The sequence below is a fragment of the Oreochromis aureus genome, linkage group 20 (genome assembly GCF_013358895.1).
Source record: "Oreochromis aureus strain Israel breed Guangdong linkage group 20, ZZ_aureus, whole genome shotgun sequence".
Classification (NCBI taxonomy): Eukaryota; Metazoa; Chordata; class Actinopteri; order Cichliformes; family Cichlidae; genus Oreochromis; species Oreochromis aureus.
Genome location: NC_052961.1, coordinates 23,620,254 through 23,642,996, shown reverse-complemented (window position 1 = coordinate 23,642,996; position 22,743 = coordinate 23,620,254). Strand labels below are relative to the sequence as shown.

At 41.0% G+C, this 22,743-nt stretch overlaps 1 protein-coding gene across 5 annotated transcripts in view; it reads right to left on the bottom strand.

The window, feature by feature from the left end:
• LOC116309699 (kazrin) overlaps positions 1–22,743 on the bottom strand; it is a 176,980-nt gene that overhangs the window by 106,917 nt on the left and 47,320 nt on the right. For all 5 annotated transcript variants that reach the window (XM_039604458.1, XM_039604457.1, XM_031726367.2 and 2 more), the window contains one exon: positions 9,291–9,480. In XM_039604458.1, coding sequence (XP_039460392.1) covers positions 9,291–9,480 — 190 coding nt within the window. The remainder of the gene's footprint in view (positions 1–9,290; positions 9,481–22,743) is intronic.

Here is a 22,743-nt window from a genome sequence, read left to right as displayed (position 1 = left end):
AAAAAGAAAACTGTAAAAAACTGGGGAACCCTTTTACAATTTCCAAGTAGAAAATGTAAAAAAAAAATATTTAGGGAGATATGAGACAGGACAACAATACAGGAAATGCACCCCCTTGTTAGACTCGATTTTGTAATTTCGTGCCTAAATGCTGCAACTCTGACAGCTTGCAATTTATGAAGGTTTGCATAGCATATAAGACTGATAATCTGTCTGCACCCACTGACTGCTGGCTGTCACTAGCAACACTCATAATGCATCTAATGTGATCACAGACAAAGAAAAAAAACATATTTCCCTAAAATTACTATTAGACAGCTAAAAGGTTAGGCGGTATGTCTTAATAATAAGCTGCTCTAGACTCAAAACCACCAGCAAGATTTAAGGGCTCCATTCCAAACAGTGTGCTAAGTACAAAATGTGGGAGGTGGATGGGAGTATTTAATACTCAAATAACTACCTTAGTGTCAACTGTGAATGAATACCTCTGCACTCCCACCGATCCTTGTCTGTAAACATTAAACGTCAACGGCTTTGGCCAAGAACATAACATCCTGTGCGCTTTTCCAAGAGTGATATAGCAATTTCAAGCCAATGCCTCACAAACACTTTGAAACAGCTCCCTTGACTAGTCCTTCTGTGCTGCTGGAAACCGTTTGACACATGAGCAGAGGCTTTACAGAATCACTGATCCGAGATCCTACTCTATTTGTCAGCTCTTAATCGGTTGCAGTGGGATACGTGCAAGGAGAAATCTGACCCTAGACCAGTACATATGTCTGAAAATGCTCCGAGGCGAGGCGAGGCAATGCCTCTGCAGTGCTTTGCAGTCATTCTATTCAGTCATACCTGCAACCAAATTTAGCCTTATCAGCTTTGGATGCACACACTTATGTATCCCCTTGCACGGATGAAAAATTAACACCCTGAAGAAGATGAACGCTGTTTTGCATAACAATGTCATTATTAAATAGCCAGCCCTTGCTAAATTATTACTTAAATTATTACTTATGTATCATAAGGTGGTACAATATATTAACACTTTATGCTTGTTTGGATGTGCCGTGGGAATAATAAATGATATTAATCTCAACAAATCAATTAACGTCTTGTTTGGAAACTTAATACTATCTCAACACTTGAAGACTGCCGAGGAATAAGATAAGATATAAGATAAGATAACCTTTATTAGTCCCACATGTGGGAAATTTGTTTTGTGAATAACGGTTGACATCAAGTTGCAGATCATCTCCACACACTGGTCAAGCAGTTTGTTATGATTACATGTATTGTAGGTCCAAATTAGCTCAAATCATTTCAATGTACCACTACCACTTCAAGGAAATGTGAGATGAACAGTGAAAATGTCATTATATCATTACTGCCGCCGCAGCCCATCGCTTTGCCGCACCTCATTGTGAGTAATTGCTGACAAAATGTTAGGCAGCCCCTCAGCAGACCAGACCCCTCCCCTTTCCCCAGTTCCCGTCATATCACATCATTTGAAAACCACTGGGGGGGCTCTTTCCTCATCTCCTATCTGAGCCTATTAGTAGCCATTCTCTGGGGCTACAGAGCAAACGTATCTGCTTCCACTGTGCAGACTTTATACATCAGCATCCCATCCAATGTTATTTCACTATAGCCTATATTCAGCTGCTCTAATTTCCCATTTTATTTCCTTTATGATCACTGGATCAGTGAAAACGACGCCGTTTCCAAAGATTCTCACCCACATTATCAGGAGGAACAAGTTTGCACTGATATATCTGAGCTGGGTCCCATGACGCACAATAAAAAGAAAGGCCACAGTTGCAGTATAAAAACAATGATGTCCACCACCCACGATCGCCCACTAATGAAGCTTTTTATCACATTAATGAGAGTTTTAATCATTGTTCACAGTAGTCTACTCACGTGGTGAACCATCTATTACGCTGGCCTGTCTACCTCATAGAGCTAAAGAATATTCCAAATCCTCTCGTAAATGTGGGGAAAGTTACAAATACTTTGTACTTTTGCTCTTTCTCACCCTCTACCTCCACAGTTCTACAAGACACAGCTCAGAATTTGCACTGAATATGTGCAATGTCACCGATTTCTGAGGACACTTGCTCGAGCCATCTGCCGCTGTGTGCGAGAGTACTGTTAGCATTACTTTCCAGCAAAGGCAAGCTGGAGGACAAAGGGCAACATAAATTTACATACCAGAGAGCTGCTCCAACTCATTAATGCATATTACAACGTGACCAACCTAAAACATCAAATATATATTGTAGACCTGACCTACCAAAATGAAACGAAGGGCAGTGGACTGTCTGTTCAGGCGAAGAGTAAATAGTAGCGGAGTATCGTTTAGTTTCGGGATGTGGGTTTAATTAGTATGTTTTTTAGTGTCAGAATGAATCACTGCTAGTGTCTCGAGGTGTGTTGGTAGCTTCTAACTATCTGGAAACACTTCTCCTGTGTTCAGTGATTTGTGACAAGGTCAAAGAGACCTGTGTGTGAGTCTGTGTATCTATATGTGGAAGTGCTGATGATACACAGCCACTCTACGGCGAGCTCAAACTTGACATAATAACAGCATATCACACCCATTGTTTCAAACACATCATTATAGCACCCTGGCTAATATTATATAGATCTCCCTTACGCTGCCAGATCGTGTGGGTCCTGTGATTTCTGGGGCGGGGTCTATGCAGATCAGGCTTGTCTCAGCTTCAGTCAGTTTGGGATCTGGGATGTTGTGCTCTTTCAATTCAATTCAATTCAATTTTATTTATATAGCGCCAAATCACAACAAAAGTCGCCTCAAGGCGCTTTATATTGTACAGTAGATAGCACAATAATAAATACAGAGAAAAACCCAACAATCATATGACCCCCTATGAGCAAGCACTTTGGCGACAGTGGGAAGGAAAAAACTCCCTTTTAACAGGAAGAAACCTCCGGCAGAACCAGGCTCAGGGAGGGGCGGCCATCTGCTGCGACCGGTTGGGGTGAAAGAAGGAAAACAGGATGAAAGACATGCTGTGGAAGAGAGACAGAGATTAATAACAGATATGATTCGATGCAGAGGGTCTATTAGCACATAGTGAGTGAGAAAGGTGACTGGAAGGAAAAACTCAATGCATCATGGGAATCCCCGGCAGCCTTACGTCTATTGCAGCATAACTAAGGGAGGATTCAGGGTCACCTGGTCCATCCCTAACTATATGCTTTAGCAAAAAGGAAAGTTTTAAGCCTAATCTTGAAAGTAGAGATAGTGTCTGTCTCCCGAATCAAACTGGAAGTTGGTTCCACCGAAGAGGGGCCTGAAAACTAAAGGCTCTGCCTCCCATTCTACTTTTAAATACTCTAGGAACAACAAGTAGGCCTGCAGTGCAAGAGCGAAGTGCTCTAATAGGGTGATATGGTACTACAAGGTCATTAAGATAAGATGGGGCCTGATTATTTGGGTTGATGCCTTAGTTTATCCAATGTGTTGGGGCATGCTATCCTGCTGGGGAAGGTTGCTGACATTAGGGAATGCCATATGGCTTGTGCTTGGTCTGTGAAAATGCTCAGGGCATGGTACATGATAACGTAGCCTACAAGTATACTGGGACCAAAGATTTGCCCAGGACAAACATTAGTGTATGTGATTTTTTTTTTTTAGACCAAGCAAAGTCCTCAAACCCACCCCTGTTTCTGGCCCAGTCCCAAGTGTTGGGCCTAACAGCTTCTCAGCTAAAACGACGGCTTGATGACTACACTCGTATGTTAATGAATGACCTCTAAACATATGGCTACAGACTATCATCACTTATCTTCAACATCCTATTTACGAAAGTACCTTCAAACACATTCATGTTTCAGTATCATCATAGAATAAGCCTGGGTCATTTGATTTGAAATAAATACCTTCATTTGGTGGCGATTCCTTATAAACACGGGATTCATTATGAAAGTTACTGCATTTGATGCCACAAGAGGAGCTAAATGCCAAAGGCAACTGTGGCGGATCCAATTTTTGTGGCACTTTTGAGAAATGCTCTGATGAGTAACCATCTGTTGGGTAACTTTGTCAAATAAATGACTATAAAACGTGCCATAAACATGAAACCTGAGGTGGGCTATCATTTTTCCTCACACAAGTCATTAAGTTTCTCATCGCCGTAGACAGAGAGGGATTCACAAGCCATCTCCATCGACAAAAGAAAGAAAAAACACTAATGAGATTTGGTGCCATTTTCACAGTCTGAGGCAACTGCAATATTTTATGAGTGTATTAAACTGGAGGGTTAAAGTGGGCCGGAACAACCTGAAATGGCGTTAACATTACCTTCAGTTAACGAGTAATTAAATCTGATAGCAAGGTTAATGCGTGTTTTTTTGGTTCTTTGTGTGCTTGTACATATTTTTTGTGAAATGTCTTCACTAACTTTGTGTTATTCTGAGGTGGCATGAGTTTACAGTTATGCACTGTGTTGGACTGGTCACATCTACTGTTACTCAGAGCAAGGATAGCAGACATCAATTTAAATTGTTGAATTTATTTGGCTAAATCCGTAAAGAGCAGTGAAAATGGGAGAAGCACCACAGGTCAGCTGATCACAGTTTGCACTCAAAGAAAAATCCACACATTATTATTTCACTCACTTATTTCTAAGTGATTTCCCCACGCTGCACGGCTACACCCGATCTGACAAACACTTTAATCCCCATGTATTACCATGCTATTGCTTTCCTATAGCTTACTTTGTTTCTTTGGTTTTCAGTCACCGAGCGGGCACCCTACACCAGATGCTCATTTGAGTGACAGCAGCTTCACACCAATAGCTCTTCGTCAAATCAATAAAAGTGAGTGTGAAAGGGTACGAAGGTAATGGCATGTTGCAAAATGTCAACTTTTCCCAGACACTGCCTGCGAAGACAAAAGACAGCAGGAAATCAAATTCATGGAAAAACCTGTAATCTATGTGAGGACATTCTACACTTGAATGACTCTGCAGAGATTTTGACAGCATCTCAACTTAACAACAAAATAAGAGAACGGTGGAAAGGGTCTCTGCACTGGGGCTTGAAGCGGGAATGGCAGTGGCCAAACATTCAATGCAACCTTCAGCTTTGCTTCCAATTCTTAATTTTTGATATGTCCTTCAATTTTACTAAAAAGTTTAAAAGAAAATCACTAGAACATATTTGATGAATTTCTGGGGGTACTGATTTAAAATAAGTACACTAAGCACATGGGACGTATGTTAAAGTAACTAGTTGTGAAACAGAAGACATCTCCTGCCTGTTCTGTATATTCAGTATATACAGTATGCAAACCAGGAAACATGAGGGCACATCACTTGTGTTAGCTTAAGAACAAGTACTCGCTGTACACCAGACGAATACAAATGTCCAAGCTGCTCTTCTTGATGGTAATGAAGCATTTACTGTGGAAGTAGTGTCTCTCCAATACTGACAACTGATTGGTAACGCTGCACGCAGAATGACAGGAGCCCCACTGAGCAGAAAGAGATCTGCACTCACGTGTAAAAATTGCAATCACAGACCAAAGTAATTTCGCTGAAATGCCACGTTACCTTAGTAAGCCTGCGAGATGATACCAGGGAAGTGTTAGGAACAGATGGGGTATACATTTTTGTTTCACAGCAAGTAAAACATAGGAAGGAGTTTCTGAGCTGGCTGTTACTCTCAGTGAGATTCGGAAGATGCCAGTTGGTCCTTCCACATTGCTGGTACAGAAAAGCTCAACCGCACACAATGTTGTACTGACGAATGCAGGCAACGTCGCAAGAACACATCAGCTTGAGAGTGCAGATTTCCCCCAGCTTGCTTTAAGGTGTAATTATTGTAAGGTTAAACATAAGTTAAACCAATACCCGTGCAGTTGCTGTTCTGAAGCACCGACACCTATTTCATTCCAATTCGAGTACTAGCTAATAGCTTTAAAAGAATGAGTAGTCTTGTTACATCAAGGTCGCTCTTCTCTTCCATCTCCAAAGGAGTAACCGCTTTTTAAGCAAATAGCTTCTCGATATTCTTAATCCTGTTTAATGTCAGTGGCCAAGGAGGCTTTTTCATGAACAGAATAAAAGAACACGAGCGGTCTCAGTAGCTTTTTAACATGCAGAGTTTGTCTGTGCGTTCATGATGTACAGAGACAGCAAATCCTCCATGCTAAATGATATAATAGGCTCTACTCATTCCTGATATCCTGGATAACCCTTCCTGAATCATAAACATTTTTGGGTGTTTTCAATTATCGAGTGGATGAAATCTGTGATTAACTGAAATGATTGCGCCACGACATCATGTAAAAGTTTTTGATGAGCTTTAGACAGAAAAGCATGACTTCTATGTGTTGGCAAAAAAGCTCATGAATATTTGGCTAAAATACCCCCCCCCCCGTCAACTACCCCAATTGTATGAGTCATTAAGTACAATATGACTGACCTTTACATGATTCATAACTAAACATCGTCAGTGCTCACAAGTGATGGTTGGAATATAATTAGTGACGGAAAATATCAAACGTTTGATCCACAATGCGCTTTTATTAGTGTCAGCAACTGTCAGTAAACTCTGGGGATCTTGGTGATATCCCACCATGTATGAAAGACTCTGCTAGTTAAAGTAAATAAGAATAAGAACCAGTTTAATGTGCCAGCACTTTGAGTAATTACTTTACCTGTGCTAATTGTGCCACATATAATCAAAGTAACCCCAACGGATCCAGTGTGTGGTTATATGTGTAGCGCAGAGACTAGAGTAAGGAGATGGAATGATTTTTTCCACACGTATGCACCTTAATAAAAGTGTATGTGGAAAATAAAAAGTCTCTTGACCACTATGAAAAAAAGTAAAATAAAAGACATCTCAAAAATACGTCTATGCAAAGGTCAACGTACAGAAATAGGGCAATATGAGCACAATATGAATGGGCTTTTCACTCACCCTGCAACTTTCCATAGTGATATTTTCTCCCATACACAAAGAGAAAATGACAATGATGCCAACTCATGCCACACACAGGCTGAAGCTTTGGGGTCAGTTTCATGGATGCTTAACATCCTTCAGAGTTAAATGCGGTGCTGTCGGGGACTACGAGGAGGATAACTGTGAGCTCAGAGGACAGATAACATGTTAGGTAAGATCATTTGAGGAAGACAGTGAGGTTAAATCTTGTGGTCTTTTTCTGTGTTTTCTAAACAGTTGCGAGCTTGTAATTCTCTGAGGAAAACTACAAGAAGATAATCAAGTACATCCAATTCCTCATAACTTTGCACTTGCCGGGAAGAATGAAACATGCAAATGTAAGCCCCCCAGGCAGCAGGAATGCAATTAAGGTAAGCTAGCCTGCTAGCAAGGTTAGTGCTGCTGGATCTGAAGTGCCAGATAGCACCCCCAACACAGCTTCCCTCAGGACTCCCACTCTGCCGGCTGTGCAATGAACCGGCGACCCTTACCACACACCTCCCTTCCCAACACAGCCACTGGTGATAAATTACCTAATCCTCCTATCCCTAGCCGTTTCTATTATACACCCAGAGCCTGTAAAGAACAGCTACAAGGAGAAAAAGGGGGTTGAGAGAACAGACAGCAAGAGGTGGGTGTGAAAAAAAAAAGAATAGACTTATTGACAGCAACACAATGACAGTGGGAAGATGCACAGGGCAAACAAAAGCAGGAACTGGCAACCATAATCTTCAGTATCAAAAGGACATGTGTGCATGTCATTTCTGATGTTGAAAATCGGGGGCACTCAGAACCACTTAGCACTGCATTTGCACATAATTGTGTCTGACAAAATACATCTTCTGAGAGATCCACAGATAGGGCTCAGCTTCTCGTGGTGTATAATTTCAGAAGCATCGGGAATATCGTAAGAGCGAGCAAACCGATAGTGTTTTTCTGCAGTCTTTAGGACGTTTAAAGAATATTCACACAGATGAATGTTCATGAACGTGATTCATGCACATCACTCAATCATCATTTCAGCTGAGCTGAGAAGCAGCAACCAAAGGACAATGACATCAGTGCTCAAACCCTCCCAGAGGAGTGCTTGTTGTCTCTCACGCTGGTACACACACTGCTATGGAAACCAGCAGGAATGTGAGCATGCATCAGGGTTAAAGGGATAATGCAAGGCACATACACACTGACAAAGAAACAGCAAGGCTACAGTGTCAGGCCACTGAAAACAAAGCTGACACATGACCAAACAGTTCCTGACCAGCTGTATACGACAGCCTGTGTTCAAATTTTCCCCTATTAAAAAGCACCACAGAGGTCAACTGAGGACCAAATGACTCACTGTCTTTGCTAAAGGAAAGTTCACCAACAGTGTTTTAATCTAAGAGCGCAGTACAGCAGGTCTATCACTGAGCTTGATTTCACAAGTGTCTGCAAGAGATGTGGTTTCATAGTAGAGTGCTGCCAAAGCCCAGATGGAACGCATCCTATCAGACCGCTCACTGTACCAGCTGACTGCTACGGAAAGAGCAAGAGTGTGAGAATGTGCGTGTGCCAGAAGTTAAAGGGACACGGCAGCCCATGGGCACACATTTAGCCACGCGTGCTTATGCAGTCACCCATGCTTATGCATGTGCACAGAAACAAAAACTCCCATCTGTTTCCTATCTATATGTCAAACTGAGTAGATAAAACTTGGAAAAGGGCAAATAAAGCAGCTGCAACACACACACACAAACACACAAGCAGAAGGCAGCTTTCTCTACACACTGGGCAGCCATTCAAACAGCTCTCAGTAACAGTAACCCACGGCAACCCTAAAACCAGCCCCCTTTCCCTTCCTCCTCAAGAGACGCAGATCCTTTGCCCGGTTAGGGGAGAACTGACTGAACTAGCACACAGAGTGCCTGAGAGTAAAAAGAGGCTGTAACTTTACCCACTCTGTCCTTACTGAAGTGCAGCACTACACCCGCCCCCCTCTCCTCTTAAAGGTTAAGGGGGTTAATCATTCAACATGAGAGGAGATTTTAAGGGAGAACTGAAAGTGGACACAAGTCAACATAAACCCCTCTTTTGTTCAATTCATCCGCTCTCTTGCTGACTCTGAAATGCACTTATTCCCATGAACAGAGGTACGAGCGGAGGCTTTTTTCACTCTTGGATGTCCTCCATGATAAGCCGCACACTCGAGACACACACTGCAAGACTACACTCACACACAGCTGAATGAGAGCGCACTCATCCTTCTCCACATGTTCACAGCTTCTCGGCAAAAAGAACAAGAAGACACCGTCACTTCACTCTCAGCGCGGCTCTCTTACCATTGTGGTTGTGCTGCAGGGTCTCAAGCACGCTGGCAGAGGAGTCCGTCGCTCCCAGCTCGGCCAGTCTGCGGCTGGTGGCGCTCAGCTCTGACCGCAGGTTGGTCACCTCCTGGCTGGCTGACTGAATGGCCCCATCGATGCGCTGGGCAAGCTGCTTGTTGTCATCCATCATTTTCAGGATTTTTGCCTGAGGAAGAGAGGGGAATCCAGACAAGGTGTCATGCTGACAAGTTGACCATTTCCTGGGAAGGAAGGTGTCCCCAAATAAATTCCTCCTTTTTTTCCCCCTGTTCTAATTGCTCCTGTTCCCTTTTTGTTTTATGAGAAAGCCAAGTTAAATCCTCAGAGCAGTTAGTCCTTTCCCTTAAAGAGAGGCATCCGGCTCAGGGGAAATGTGTGTTTGCTGAAAGGAGTGTACGTTTCAGAGGCTGTGTGTGCGTTGTGAGAGTGTGTCAGTGTGCGAGCATGCCTGTGTGTGTGTCTCTGAGAGTTCGGTAACAGCATGAGTGTGTCTGTGTGTGCATTAGAGCGCCAGCACTGCCCCTGTGAAATGTGCTCCCCGCAGCTGACTGTTGAAAGGACACAGAGCATTGAGAGATGACAAGCGCCTTTTTAAATGGACTGTACCATTTGCAGAGAAAGGCGAGGGGGTGGGGGAGCACGCTAGGACACATAAGCACATGGAAAATCAGAGTTTCTCAACACAGCTGTTTTCAGGAGATATTGTCTGAGGTTCTGGGAATGCGTTCATTGCTGAACAAACTCACAACAAATTTCTGTAATCCGGTGAAAAAGGACTAAATCGAAACACTGCAGCTTTTTCTCTTTCTAACTTTCTGCATGCAAATCCTGCACAGGACTTGTGGACAAAGGGAAGGAAATCATTAGTTTGACAAAGGAGCAGTTGTGCGGAGAAGACAATAATAGTTGTGCAAACAGGGCTTTTTTTTCACATTATCACAGTGAGGTATTCGTCCAGCAGACAAAGGCGTTTTTTGAAGCCCTGCTGTAATGTTTCAGGCTGAAGTTGAAGAGGAACATATTCATCCCTTCAAATGTGCTCTAACATTGTTTAATTGAAACATAAGACATTTTGAGATCCATTGAGTCAACTCGGATATTATTATGATAGGAGTGTTCAGAGTAACTCAGTTAAGATTTGACATATTATTCTTTATAGCATTAAGCAAGGGGGGTTATGAATGCAATCATAGGCTCCTTCCTGCCTATCCTTTAGGCTAAGAATGAGCTTTAGCCCAAGGCTGACTGCCACATGTGGAAATGTCCTACATGCTGTGTGACTAACTATGTAACACATAATTTTTTGTATCTGTATCCAAAATCTATGCTCTGCCTTCATAATTGTAATTCTTCTTGCTTCCTTCTTTCCTTTGCAGTGCCACAGAGGAGTATCTGCAGTGTGGCTGTGAAAACTGCTGCTTATATATTAGAAGTATTGCAAGACAACAACATTACTTTCAAAATGTCAAGTATACCCCAGAAACTGAACAGGAGACAGACGGATTTCTATATAGAAAAGCCTCACGATGAATCCGGTGCAGCCCATTTGTAAGTGAGCAGAGCTGACAGGGAATAAACATGTTTCTCAATAGTCATCGGATACAGGGCTTAAAGGATTACACTGCCTTTCTTTTTATTGTCACTGTACATATAAGCATAGTTTGGACCCATTTCAACGCAGCACATCATGTATTAGCTTGGTAGTCTTGTACATGAATATGCAGTATTAAGTGAGCAGCTTATCTGAACTAGTATCAATAAACTAACAGCGAACACATGAAATCATCACTCTAAAGTCAGCTGTTTTGTGACTGCATCTTTCACAACTGTGACTTCAGTACTGTGATCAATATCATATTGTGATTCCCAACCATAAATGGGAATATCTGACTTTCTACACAATCTTTTCACTCATTAATGATAACTTCATTAGGGCTGCACCACACGCACGTCTTTCCAAAGATATCAGCCATTGCCAGTTTTTAGACTCTTCCTAATGCTGACACACCTCCAACTGTTTTGACAGCAAGCACTTATAATTAACCTCTCTGTATAGTTGTCTTTTCCCTTTAGGACTGAGAAAACCTGCCTCAGTTGCCAACCCAGCACCCCAACTCCATCCTGCTATTTTTCAGCTATAATCTGACATTAGTCTGCCAAAGCATGCCCACTCACTCAGCAGTACAGCTGTGTTGTTATTGTTTCCCAAGGTTGTATGAACTAAGACCCCAACCTATCCTGCATGTGGTAAACACAGATCAGCCACGGCACTGCACAAGCCTGGGTAGCGTGCAACTGCTGTGTACCGTAGCCTCAGGCGCTCTGCGAGTGTGTGGGCCAAATATTGAGTTGCACACGATTTGCTCAAGAAAAAAACCCCCAAAACTTAACTGACCGCTTAGACTATGCAAGCGAGGAGATAGAGAAGAAAACACACACACATACACACATCGTCCACCCGTTCATCCATCTGCAAGACACGAGTCACCCCCCCCCCCTTAGTAAGTGAACATCATGCTGTTATTTATAGACGACCCTGCTGCCGCATATGATACATTAGTCACAGGGGAGGGCAGGCATAGACTCATACACACGCTCACTCATACACACATACACAGGGCAGCTAATAATCCCAAAGTCATCTGATGTTCATTAATGAAATTCAGGAGTGTCAGGAGTGCTAAAAGTCAACTGGGCCCTTTTGGGTAATCAAGATGTTGCACTATCAAAGTCTTTGCAGCTTTCTGTACAGTTCACCGTTACACTAGAGTATGTCTATAAAATATGCTTATACTATATGCAGGTATGCACATTAGGCATGGTCACATTTTCAATTTTTCAAATAAACATTAAATTGTATATAGTTTAAAAATGTTTACTGCAATTTGTATGTGTTACATTACATATTTCTTACTACCAGCGCCCGGTAGTAGGTGCTGTGCTGTTACCACCAGAAGATGGCAGTAATCCAACTATAGGCTACGTACGAAAAACGTGCTGCCAGACTAGTAAAACATGGCTGACGCAGTGAGATTCCACGCTAATGTACTAAGAAGAGAGACCCCTTGGGTTTAAGGGCTTTACAAATGCAATGTAATGTAAATGTCATGTTTTATCTGGCAAAGTCTGTTACTATGTTCTTAATAAATGTGCATTAATAAAGCGGTATTTCCATTTTCCCTCAAAAAATAGCCTACAGCAATAAGGGGTCTTGCAAAGAATTGGAAAGTAGTTTTCTAACGGAACTGTGGGAAGAGTGTTGATGAGCTGATTACAGTGTTTTTTTTTTATATATATATATATATAATAATTTTACCAAAGTTCTTAGAAGCCAGTCTTGCCTCCACCTTGCCAGTTATTTCAGGCTGTCAAAAATATGCTCCTCTATAAACAGGTGGGGATAACTTTTATTTTCATGGGCTTTGGGACATAAAAACACTAAGTATAAAATCACCAGTTGCTTCAAAATAAGGTTGAATGGTTTGGGGGGTTCTTTACGCTTCCCTGCAGGCTATGTACAAAGTTTTGTGACAATGCAGTCATGTTTATTAGAGCCAGAATAATACAGGATTTTTAATACCGATACTAATATTTGGTCATTTAAAATGCGATATTTCGTTGTCTGTTGGATTTATCGCTAAGTTTTTTTTCTTTCAGATGCATGAAAAATACGCAGATTATCCTAACATTGTTATTTGCACTTATTTACGCTTTGCCTGACTCTGCTTGGATCAGCTGATTGTTGTTTGTGGCTTTTTGCTAACAGGGGAAGTTGCAGAGTGCTCTCTGGTGGACAAACTGTGCAACGTCGACACTTGAAACATGGCTGGAAGGTGTTTCTCCTGTCTTTACTTTTATCGGCAGTTATAAATGCTATCAATAGTCTGGCAAATAGCTAACATCAGCCAATAAATCATGTGTGTTTTCTATTCTGCCAGAGCACCAGAAAAATTTTCATTAGCCAGGAAAAGCAGTGTGTCGACTTACACATGTCTGCACTTTGACAACAAGTAGATACTGAACACATGCTAACACACAGTTGAAACTGTCACGTATCTTGACGTGCATCACTGCAAACAACAGTATCGGTTTTCCCGTTTAGCTATTGATTAGCTCCTTGGTGGTGCAGGCAGAACCACCACCATTTTTGGTATCTGGGAATTCTTCCATTGATTTCTAGTCAGGATTTGTTGAGTGTGATGTCTCTTGTCATTACGTGAATAAATCTACCATTTTCCTGCTCGTTATGTTTGTTTTCTTTGTTTATTTTTTGCGCAACCAATTAAAACACATATCCTCATGTTCCAAACATGAACATATGAATTTGTGTGTCACATAAACGCCCATCGCTTCAGTTTCTTTCTTTGTGTCTCGAATGTGTCTGCTGGTCACTGCAGTGAATAGGGACCAAGTGTATCAGTAATTAGTGGGTGTGCTTTGAGTTAGGATTACCATATGAATGGTGACAGTAGGGAGTGGGATCAGTGCTATATAACCATTCATCACTGTGCTGCAGCACCCTGCAGACATTTTACAGGCAAGTCACTGGAATCAAAAGTCATAAAAAAAAGTTTCAGCACAGAAATCTGTATGCAGTAGTTTTTTAAGCCTGCATGATTACATTTTTTTTTTACTTACATGGGCAAGATTTTGTTGTTGGGCAATAACAGCCAAAACTTACAAGCTTTCTCTAGCATGGTATTTGTTGCCTGGCAACAACAGGAACCAAATTCAGCTGTGCTAACAAAATAAACTAAAGAAAATTCCTACATCTGTTACAACTTTTGACAGTGTTTGCTTATGAATTGTTTTAAGTGAGTTTCCTTTCCTCTGTTCTCAACTTAAAAGCATTATGTTAGGGAAAAAAAACACTGAACAAGTCTAAGTACATCTCAAAGAAAAAGACAGCTATTTTGCTAGAAATTAAATTTTACACTGTTCTTTTGTTTGCCCTCGCTCTAGCACAGCAAATGCATTAACTCTGCTTTCTAAATCAACTCCTAAATAGGTGTAAATGATAGGATGTAAGAGAGTGTTTATAAATTTGGTATAAATCATTTTTCCTTTGACTTGCTGAAGCTTACAGCGGTATGTGCAAATGAAAATTTTCTATATGCCTGTCTTTTGTATAGACCTGTCAATCAGACAACATTCAAAGAGGGTTTTTTTTCCTGTATTGCCTCATATAATTGCTAAAAGATTCAGCCAGCCATCCAGAGACTGAGAGGCGTTATTTTATTATTTTTATAACACTAAGACAAGTGCTGCTAATCACTGGGTGTGCCCAAAGGGAGGTTTTTACAAAAGACAAACAGACTACTAATCTATATGCGAGTGTTCACTCACAGTCTTTGTTGGTCTGATAGCAAAGGGATATGTGACTAGACATTTCTTGTAATCCAAGCATGACACCATTCCAAATCTTGTTACCTCCAGAAAGGAGGGTGTTCTATATTTTATAGTACTTTGTGCTTTCAGGAGTTTGCCTCTAAGTCAGGGACCATTGCTTTACAGATAATCTAAAAACAACGTATAGATACCTGCACCACAATCTGTGCTTACTGCCTATGCCCCTGCAATGCAGAACTTATGGGCTGCACCAAAATCACCTGCCTATTGATAGCATCTGGAAAGGCCAGCCAATGAGGTGGAAAAGGTGCTGTAATGCAGGGCCAGGCTGATGTGAATTCCTGCATTTGTGGTTTTCTTTCAGGCAAAAGGAAATGGTTTAATGTCCCCAAAGGAGTAAGGAAATTGAGTTTTTGTAGCTGAAGGCTATCTTCATGTCTTATCAAGATCATCTTATCGCGGGGGGAGGGGGGAATGGACTTAGCAGAGAAAGTGTTACCTCTCCTGAGTCAGATCACACGGGACACACAAAGTAAGAAACACCCACTGTGGTGAGAAAAATGGAGGATCACGCTGAGGAAAAGACGACGCACAGAGAGACATACACTGACAGAGCTGTTACTTAGTGAGACCTCAATATGATTCAAGAGTGTGTAATTTATAACTAATTTAGTGCAGAAGATCTTACATCTTGCTACAGACACAACAGACTACACAAAGGAAGGAAAACAAACGTCTAAAATTCCAAAACCAACTTAATGTTTGGAGTTTTTTTATTCAGCACCACTTTGTAGCATGCCACTATAGAGACAATTTATATGCTCTGCTGGGTTGCGATTTCATGGAATGCGCATTTGACTAAATGTTTTAGCGTAGGTTTAGTTGGGGCAGCGTACAGAACTGAGCTCAGCCAGCAAATCTCAGTGTCAGCCTACAGTACATCAGCTGATGGCTCAGCTGATTCCCTTCGTATTTGCAAATCTAATGTGGGACGCGTTTTTTAAGCTGCTTCAGATTCTTTGCGCACCCACCTCCGCCCTTCATGCTTTTCATGCTAATTCCCAATTTAGTTGATGTTGTGTCCACCGTGATTGATGCCTGCTCTGTTCTGTGAAGCCGGTCTTGCTGCCGCTGCTGTAGCAGGGCAGGAGGTCCCAAAACAGAGCCACGCTGCAAATATAATTTACTGCAGATGGAATAACAATCCTATTGTGACTAAACCTTCTACTCTGCTACAGTTTACTGATTGTTTATAGCTCTCCACAAAGGAGCCACTCAATTTTGTGACCTAAGGAGAGCAGACCACCTCCCTAAGCATCGGTGTTTCAGCTGAACAGAATTAACAACTCGAATATAAAATGCTTAAGATAAATATATATATATATACCACTTCATCTGTTATGGAAGATAAGACAAACTCTGACAGTGATCGGGTCTTAATGATTTAATTACTGCATGACGCCTTGCTGCTTTGTGCCAACTTTTCTTTAAAAGCACATTGACCCAGTTATGAGCCATCTTTCAACACAAAATAGAAATCGCACAATCTCAGGCGTGCATTAAGCATCATTACTTCAAAAACAGGCAAAGTTACTGCGTGATATAGGAGGAGGTGTAAGCTCATTACACAGGAGTGGGTGTAATCGAGACAAAGAACAGACGCGAGCATTCTGAAAACACAGAATTATCTTCACTGTGCTGTTTATTCTCAACTCCGAGTGTCCTTTACTACTCAAACTATGTGAAAATGGATATGACAGAGCAGCTGGAGGATAGGAACAGACGACTCTCGGTGCAGCGGTAGCTTTCTCTCTAACCCCAAGAGATTAGCCGGACAGTTGTATAACTGAAAGGTCATAGGTTTGATTCCCACAGGTATTAGTCTGAGCAGGTGAGCTGGCCAGTGTGGGCACTTTCATGACATTATGAATAAGTGTAACGACATCTCAAAGAAAATGGCAGTTATTTTGCTGCAATTCATTTTTACTGTGTTAACTGTTGTTTGCTTTTGCACAGAAAATGCATTAACTTAGCATTCTAGGCTAACAGGCGTAAATGACAGCATATAACAGGATATTTAGGATTTCGTATCTTCACAACTGCTTTAAACTTTGATTAAAGCTTATCAACATCAGCGAATCTTTTGCTTTTTTTAAACACACAAAGGTAATGACGACCCATTAACCAGCAGTCCATAGCTTGATCTGGATCACTGTTTCACTTTTTGGACTTTCTTTATCAACCTGTGTTTCTTTCAAAAGAGACAAGGGTAAGAGTCGGGCTGACATAGTGGAGCATTTGTTACCTTAAGAGCCATATATGAATTTCATACAAAGGAAAAAAAACTAGGTGAATACTGGACATCTCTAATTGAATCCTAATATTCATCTGTGTCTGAAAGACGTCTGGTTTGCTAACCTATTTTCCCTCGAGTCGTTTTTACAGTGTAGGAGATGAAAAAGAGGTACGACACAAAAGTAAATGCAGTAGAAATTAAGCAAGGGCTCTCTTCCACCAGTCAGGAGAGGTTTCAAAAGATAATTATATACAGTTTGCATTTGAAGAAAAATTAGCAAAACAGGAAAAAACATTAAATAGACCACAGCTAACCAAATGATACAGAACAGGACCATTAGGAAGGTAAAGTAAAAGTCACTAATTGGCTCTTAATTCAATCAACATTAATCACTAGCTCGCTTATATATCGCATATTACAAGACAGGTATAAAAGAGAGAATTAATAACTTCACTTTTGAAAAGCATGAATCGTTTTGAAGACGGCAGCTTCAGCGTAATTAATTCGTGTAAGTGCATTAAACTAGGATTATAACTTGAGGGGCGCTCAGGTGCATGCTGGCCAAAGCCAGTGCTCTTTAGCATTTTGAAGAATGCTCCACCTCTCCAGCTGCTTCATGGAATTCACCCAGGGAGTTTTTTAGGTAATCGTGCCTTGATAAGGGAAAATGTCACACGTATTAGAAAAGTGAATAGAGAGACTTCTACCACAAATAGACCATACGGAGTTGGATATAGAGGCAGAGAAGAAGAGTTCGTGACTGTACGAATTTGTATTAATTTGGCATTATCAGCGTCGTTTCCAGTATTTATAGTGTTCCAAAAAGCTTCAAATGTTTAAAGAGTAAAACAGTTTTCTGCAGTTGGTAATTTGGCCGAGCAAAAACTGAAAAGTTACTTTGAGCTTCAGAAATTTGTTGCAGGGATGCGAGAACTGCCAGAAAAGTCGCTCCAGTCACAATCCATCATGAAGTCACCTCCATCAGAGCTCTCAGAAGCAGGGTGAGAACAGAGAAGTCTTAACAGAAAATCAGGTCCAGAGCGCAGGGACCTGTAGCTCGGCTCATGACTTACCTTTCATCACAATAACACAACGGCAATTTTATCTCGATTAAATCAATGTTTGCAAAAAAAAAATCTCAAGGTCCAAATACTTTTTATAATTTCACTGCATATGTTTACTCAGCCAAATTTGAAACTAAGAAAAATCTATATTTCTTTAGTAAAGAGTCTGCAGCCAGAATCATCTCCGTGAGGCAGGCGACTCGTGTCAAACAAAGCTCCCAGTGCTGTGTGGATATCCATGCCTCCGCTGTCCTTGCCACCATCAGCACTGCGTGTACTGCCAGCTAAGGAATAAAATACACAAATACAGTCGGGTAAACACAGTTTGTTGATACATACAGATAAGTTTCCCATTCTGTCTGACAAGAGGTTTGAGGTGAGGAAGAGTGTTACTGGAATAATTCGCATCTTCATCCCAACTCTCCCAGTTTCTCTAATCTCTTGTTCTATTCACACTAAGCTCCTGTTCATATTTTCCTGCCTCCACATGGTCACTGACAGTGTGAGGCACATCCAGATAGCAAAGGCAAAGAGATATTTTTTTTTCTGGGAAAGCCATAAGTAAGCCGGCTCTGTGGTTAAAGCTCTGGGGCTAATCTCCGACACAAACAGGTCTATGGGCTTTGATGAGAATTAAGATACACGTTCCTTTGAGGTGAGACAAGAGAACAAAGATGCCATGCTGGGTTTTTTGGCAAAGGATATATACATATATATATGTATATATCCCCTTTTTATTTTACTACTATCTACTGAAGGCTGTGTTTGTGTGAGGAATGGCTGAAGGAGACTTTGTGCCCTAGCAGACATCCTAAGCTATCAAATTAAACCAAATATATGTTATGAAGTACGTTATTATTATTATTTGATATTTTTAAAAGCATTTTAAAAGTCTTTTTGAGCCTCATCTCCGTTGCCTTTTATTCAATCATGAAAGTGGAAAAATCTGGTCTTTTAATCTTAATGAAACACCTTCCAAAGGTGAACCTGGTGAACCTGGCAAATACTGAATATTGAAATATTGAATAATAAGCCTGCTACTGGCAGGGACTCACTTTTGATCATGTTCAATGGGGTAGGAAGGCAAGGGCTTAACTGGCTTTTATTAACATGCTAACTACTTATTTTTGTGCTATCTAAGAAATGTTTTGGAGCCTAATTTTCAGATTTCTTTCTTTCGTTTGTGTGATGTGATGACTACTCTGTGTTGTTCAAAGGACTGGAAACATATATTGTAGCCAAACAGAGTCAAATTCTAGCTTAATTCTACGTTTTGTCACATCACAGACAGAAAAAAAATCAGGAGAAAAAACCATACATTCAAAATGCATTTCATGACAGCCAGTAAAATCACTCCTGATCAGTGTCAGTGGCTTGACTTGACAGATGGTCAATTTTTCTTGCTGAAAGGGAGCGCGTGGCGTCACGTGTGATGCCGTTAATGTTCTGTGAACTAAAATACCAGGATGAGCGTTCAGTAGTTAATTGTAACTGTTTATATGTCAACATGTAGGTCCGCCTCTGTGTGCGCGACGGAGAATAATTGCGTGTTTCAGGCTGAGGGGCAGCTCTTGTTTCTTCTGTTTAGTATGCAGCAGCTGTCGTCCCTGTGACGAGGACTGAGAGAAGCACTGTTCAGGTGCTCTGTGGTGTGGGGAGGGGGGGGCCGCGGTTGATGATGACGGCTGGCTTGATGCGTCCTTTCAAAAACCATTTCCCCTCAAAGGCACAGCACATGGATGTCAAGCTTTTCTACGCTTCAACAAGAATGATGGCAAATAAATAAATAACACAAATATTCAAAGAGATTTTATACTAGCAAAAAACTTGATTGGCGTTCGGAGTTTTTATAGATATATAGCACCTCTCAAAATGAAACAAGAAAAAAATACTTTTAACTTCTGAGGAATTTAATCTAATTTATATGCGGTTAGTGTTTGTTTTGATTTGTGTACTTAATCTAGCAGATTTGTAATTACCAAATAAAACACCAATAGAAAATCATTTTCGTTTTTTGAGGCGTCAGAGCCCTCTACATTTGTTTTGTCCTTGGAAATTTGGCACGACAGATTAACTGCGCTGTAATTTGATCGGCGTATTATCTGTATGGGACAGGAATATAAATAGTTCATCATTTAACTTCCTCCAGCAGAGTCTGGGTTTAAAGCAGAAGGTGGGCCAAAGATATTAGATACTGCTTTGCAACATCTGCGATTTCAGCACCCCATATATTACCATTAGTCCATTAATCCGTGTACTTACATGAAACAGCATAACCTACTTAGCACAGAGGACAAACGACTACTCGTTCCCCTAAGTTTTTATAGTCTGGTCATTTGCTATAACTGCACATAGGACAATTAACACAGGTGGATGGGAATGGGAATGACTCAGCGAGGGTTAGAGCTAGCTCCAATAACATGTGAAACACATGTAAATAAGTAAATTTTATTTTATGGCACATAAAATACAATTTATTGTATTTTTACTCCAGTTTGAAGCCATGATCAGTCTTCATCATGGCTATTTTCATCAATAGATTGTTTAACTTGGGAGGAACAGTACAAAATTCAGTGAAACAGAACTGGCCGAGTGCTAGTGTCTAGTATAAACAAACTGAAAAATACAGCACCAAGCAATCATCACTTTTCCACTGACCTCATTCAAACTCTGAGGCTTTTCTAAACACAACAAAGCGTCCTGAGTTTCTCATGTTTGTGTCTGTGCAATCCCACTTCCACACTGCTCTACAGAGAAAGCAGACTGGTCAAAGGCTGTATTTCTGAACTGCGGTATCCAGTGTATGATGAGCCAGTGATCCACAAAATAGGAGGGACAGGGGCCGCGTGCCTTCAAATTATTCGAGTTATACTAAACACTGCTGATGACCCAGCTCCATTTTATGCTGCAGTGACAGTCTACTGTGCTCTGAGCACTTTTAAATCAAAGGTGACCTACAGCTCGTAACACACAAAGCTGCCGCTTCTGCTCAGCTGATCATGCTTCTGTGTAGGCAGCACTGTAAGCTGCTGCGTGCACATTGTTTATGGGTTAAGATGCCTCACTCTCTCACACTGCTGCTCAGTTGCATTAGCCTGTTTTTTGTCACACTTCTAACATCTAATGTAAGCTGATCACGTCATGCTAGTTCAAGTCACATTGATAGAGCTATAAATGTAAGACTGTAAGATTTATTACAGTAAATCAGCATCTACAACTGCAATATGCTGCTAAAATTTAGGGCATATTAAAAAACATAGTTTGTATTATATGTCATATTTTCCCAGAAAAGCTGGAGGCGGTAACTGGAGAGAAGGAGATGGATGGATGGATGGATGGATGGATGGATGGATGGATGGATGGATGGATGGATGGATGGATGGATAGATGGATGGATTGCTGCACCACGCAAACACACACCATAAGCTAAATTTTAATCGAAAATAACAAGATGATGACGGTTAACTGTTTATTTCACCTACAAAATTCCTACATGCTCAGCTCAGTGATCAGTGAGTTAATCAAGTGGCACATTCCAAACTTGATTTTGTAGATGAATGCGATTCATATCATTGCCTAATGATGTTTATTCATTTGCAGAATTAAATAGGCTCTCGTTGTCATTAGGATTACAGAGAAAAACAGGAATTAATTATAGTTTTTCCATCATCGTAGTCTTACGCATTATGTTCGCTTCAAAATCGGCAGATCTTTGCAAACTTGTTGCCAGCAATATTAAACTAGTACAGAGAAACAAACTTGTTATCAAGTCAAACCCCGCTGCCGCCCCTAAAAAGCCACTATAGCATTGTAGAGCTCCCTTCAATATTGTTCTGGCTGTTATACTGATGCTGAAGACCTCGAAGCACCCCTGCAATACCAGCTTCACTGACAGAATGACTGGCAGTATCTGACACTTGACAATGTATTGTTTCTGTTTCTGTATGTGAGAGGTAAGCGTCCCTGAATAAAAGCTAGCTGAGTTATATGGTAGCCAACCACATAATGAATTTCTAAATGGCAATTGTCCAGTAAATGTGTTTTGTTCTCACCAGTAGGCTGACTGGAAAACCCATAAAACGCACGTATACAGGCTAAACAGAACAAAAACAGAATGTAAAAACATGTTAGGGACAATTTAAGTTTAAATAAACGATTCTGTTAGTACAATATGTTCTTTTATTGACAGCAAATGAACCCACTGTGTGTTTTCTTGGATACATATTATTCATATGTCCAACTCCAGATAACTTAAGATAAACACAGTGCAGATTCAAATATCTGTACCAGATATGAAATGCCGGCCTGAACTTGAAATCCCGTATTGAGCATATGTTGATAAACAGATTAATACAGATGTTTTGCTGATGACACCACTGTCTGTGAAGATTATGCGCATATGTATCCTCTTCATATTTGAAAATACGTCCTCCTGTCTAGTGCAGGATAAAAGGTCATCTATGCTTGACCCCAAGCTGTCAGAGCACCACACTGGGTCGACAAATGGGTTTGGAAATAAAGTGAAGAAAGCAGCTGCATTAATGGAGCGGTGAAGTGTGCGCTTAAAAGCACGATTTTTAAAAAGAAAGGTCTTGCAGAGACTAATCTGTGTTTTGCCAATAGAGACATGAAGAATCAGTGTTTGATGATGCCTCGCAGCTGCTACAGTACCAATCCAAAGTTCTGCTTGGTGGGATTAGTTTGCTGCCGGTGTATAAAT